This window comes from Triticum urartu, chromosome 5A, assembly GCF_056163025.1.
Source record: "Triticum urartu cultivar PI428250 chromosome 5A, HENAU_Tu73, whole genome shotgun sequence".
NCBI classification, from domain to species: domain Eukaryota; kingdom Viridiplantae; phylum Streptophyta; class Magnoliopsida; order Poales; family Poaceae; genus Triticum; species Triticum urartu.
Window position 1 is genome coordinate 12,923,541 of NC_141877.1, and position 2,228 is coordinate 12,925,768.

Genomic DNA, 2,228 nt, shown 5'->3' on the forward strand with positions numbered 1-2,228 from the left:
TACCCCTATGAGCACCTCCGAAAGACTGAGCCGACATATCATCTTGCGATTTATGAAGTCACCATAGGCGCCTCGTCGTCGACGGGAACGTCTCCTCCCACTGAATGCGCATTGCCGGAAATCCTGAAATAAATCTAGGAATAAATGCGAGCAACAGGATTTGAACCCTGATGGGCTGGTGATACCATAGTCCCTCTAACCATCTGGTTAACTTGAACAATAGGAGTGCGGGTTGATTTCAGAAAAAGCCAGATATTGCAGAGACAAAATTTAGTACCACCTCAAATATGTTTTAAATTCAAACTGAAAGTGTAAAATTACGAAAATAAGCATATTATGACGGTGAACCCACGGAGTCAATCCTTACTTTATTATTACGGAAAGAAATTATACATTTACCAACTTTATATAGCTTACACGAAATGGAGCAATGCGGGTGACAATCTTCATGCAAGAGGTTGCCCGTCCTCGGGTAACTTATTCGAGCTAACGTTGCATACTTGCATTCATGCACTTGTTCATCTCTGTCTATCTATATGCGTGTGGCAATGTACTATTTAACTCATCTGCTCCGATTAGTAGTGACCAGCATCCTCGCTGTGATGACGATCGTGTTCGGAGTCATCAGCGCGGTTCTCTTGGCGCTGGTATGCACACATCGCACGCTAGATATTATGTCTCTGTCATTGTAACCTGCCAGATGGTATCTCTTTCTCACTCTAACCTTCGGCCAAGATTTCAAAATAAAAACTTTGGCCAAGCATAATCTAGTTGATAATAATATTGTTAATTCTTCTTAACGTTGTGCATTCATTCAGGCAGAAACATCATCAAGATGACCATGGCGAGTTCTCTACGTACCGGCAATCGCCGGCGATGACATGCGGCATGGTAGCGGCCGTGTTGGCATCAATGATGCAGATTCTTGCCAGCATGGCCATCTGCTGTTGTGGGGCGTGGCGGATAGCTAAGGGGGCCAAGCGCATTGCCGCGGTGGTCTTCTTCATCATCTCATGGTACATAAATAATTTGGTTATTCACAACTCGACATCCGGCTTGCTTTTTCTCGCTAATCGAGGAAAATATCATCATTAAAATTAATGCTACAATTAATGCTAGTCTAATGCCGTGGTGTGCTAAGTGGTGGCGTGGCCCGAGAGCTTTAGAATTCATTGTTCTTTTATCATTTCTCTTAGAATTTGAAAACTGAACTTAAATACATAATCTATATCTACTTGGTGGCTTGTTCATTTAACTTGTATAATTAATATGGTCTCTACGCCATGCGTCTATACTTTCAGGGTCCTTGCGATCATAGCAGTGCTACTATTTCTGACAGGCGCCATGTTAGGGTTTGAAGGCTCTGCAAAGAAAACTGTTGGGAACGCTAGGAATGTCGGAGGTGTCGCAATTTTCGTGATCGCGACGTTTTTGTTTCTTGTAGTTGCCGCCCTTGAGGTTGCCTCATACCGCCTAGTTCGGAAGAAGGACCACTACTAAGCATACATTGGCAGTAATCCTCCTCTGGTGCCAACGACATCTAAAGACGGTTGCAACGCTATTGCTCCTGCACCGCCAAAGCAAGTCTAAGTTTAGCTCTGCCACCATGCAATGGTTGTCTTTGCCTTCCAAAGGAGGAGCGCTCTATACGGACCGTGGTAGGTGGAAGGCGTGTGCTTTGACCCATGCTACCATTTTGCGTGTTTTGTGTGTTTGTTACGGTTTCATTCAAATCATAAGAAAGAATTCAAAAGTTTATCTGCACTGCTTGAAACATATGTGCTTGTGAAGCTTTTTTGTATGTTACGAAAGCCATTTTAGGTGGTTGCCATCTGGACTCAAAATCATTAATCGGAATAAATGTCGTTACTCATGTGCGTCTCTTATCGCCATCAGAGTTTAGTTAGTTTCTTGTCACGGGAGGAGAAGGGTGGTTTGTGTGTTCGTGTGTTCTTCATGTATCCGGTTTTAAAATGGAATATTTGTTGAACCGGGTGTGGACCATTTACACCGTTACATGCCTCGCGTTAAAATCTTCAAAACTAGATCCGTTTTTATAGGCTTCAGTGAACTTCTTCAAGCGCAACTTGTACCCCTGTGCAGAACTAACTTGTGCTCCTCGAAACAACATATGTGTACTTCACATGCTCGTTTAGTGTACTCGCGTGCAGCGCAAGATTGGCAGAATGACATGTACTTAAAAAGGGTCTTAGTTTATTTTAGAATTC

At 43.2% G+C, this 2,228-nt stretch overlaps 1 protein-coding gene across 1 annotated transcript; it reads left to right on the forward strand.

Annotated features, from left to right (window-relative positions):
* Positions 1–548: 548 nt before the first annotated feature.
* LOC125555434 (uncharacterized) lies at positions 549–1,500 on the forward strand. The gene is made up of 3 exons (XM_087523154.1): positions 549–647; positions 823–1,016; positions 1,302–1,500. Exons 1-3 carry the CDS (start codon positions 549–551, stop codon positions 1,498–1,500), a joined length of 492 nt encoding a protein of 163 aa, XP_087379280.1.
* The last annotated feature ends 728 nt before the right edge of the window (positions 1,501–2,228 follow it).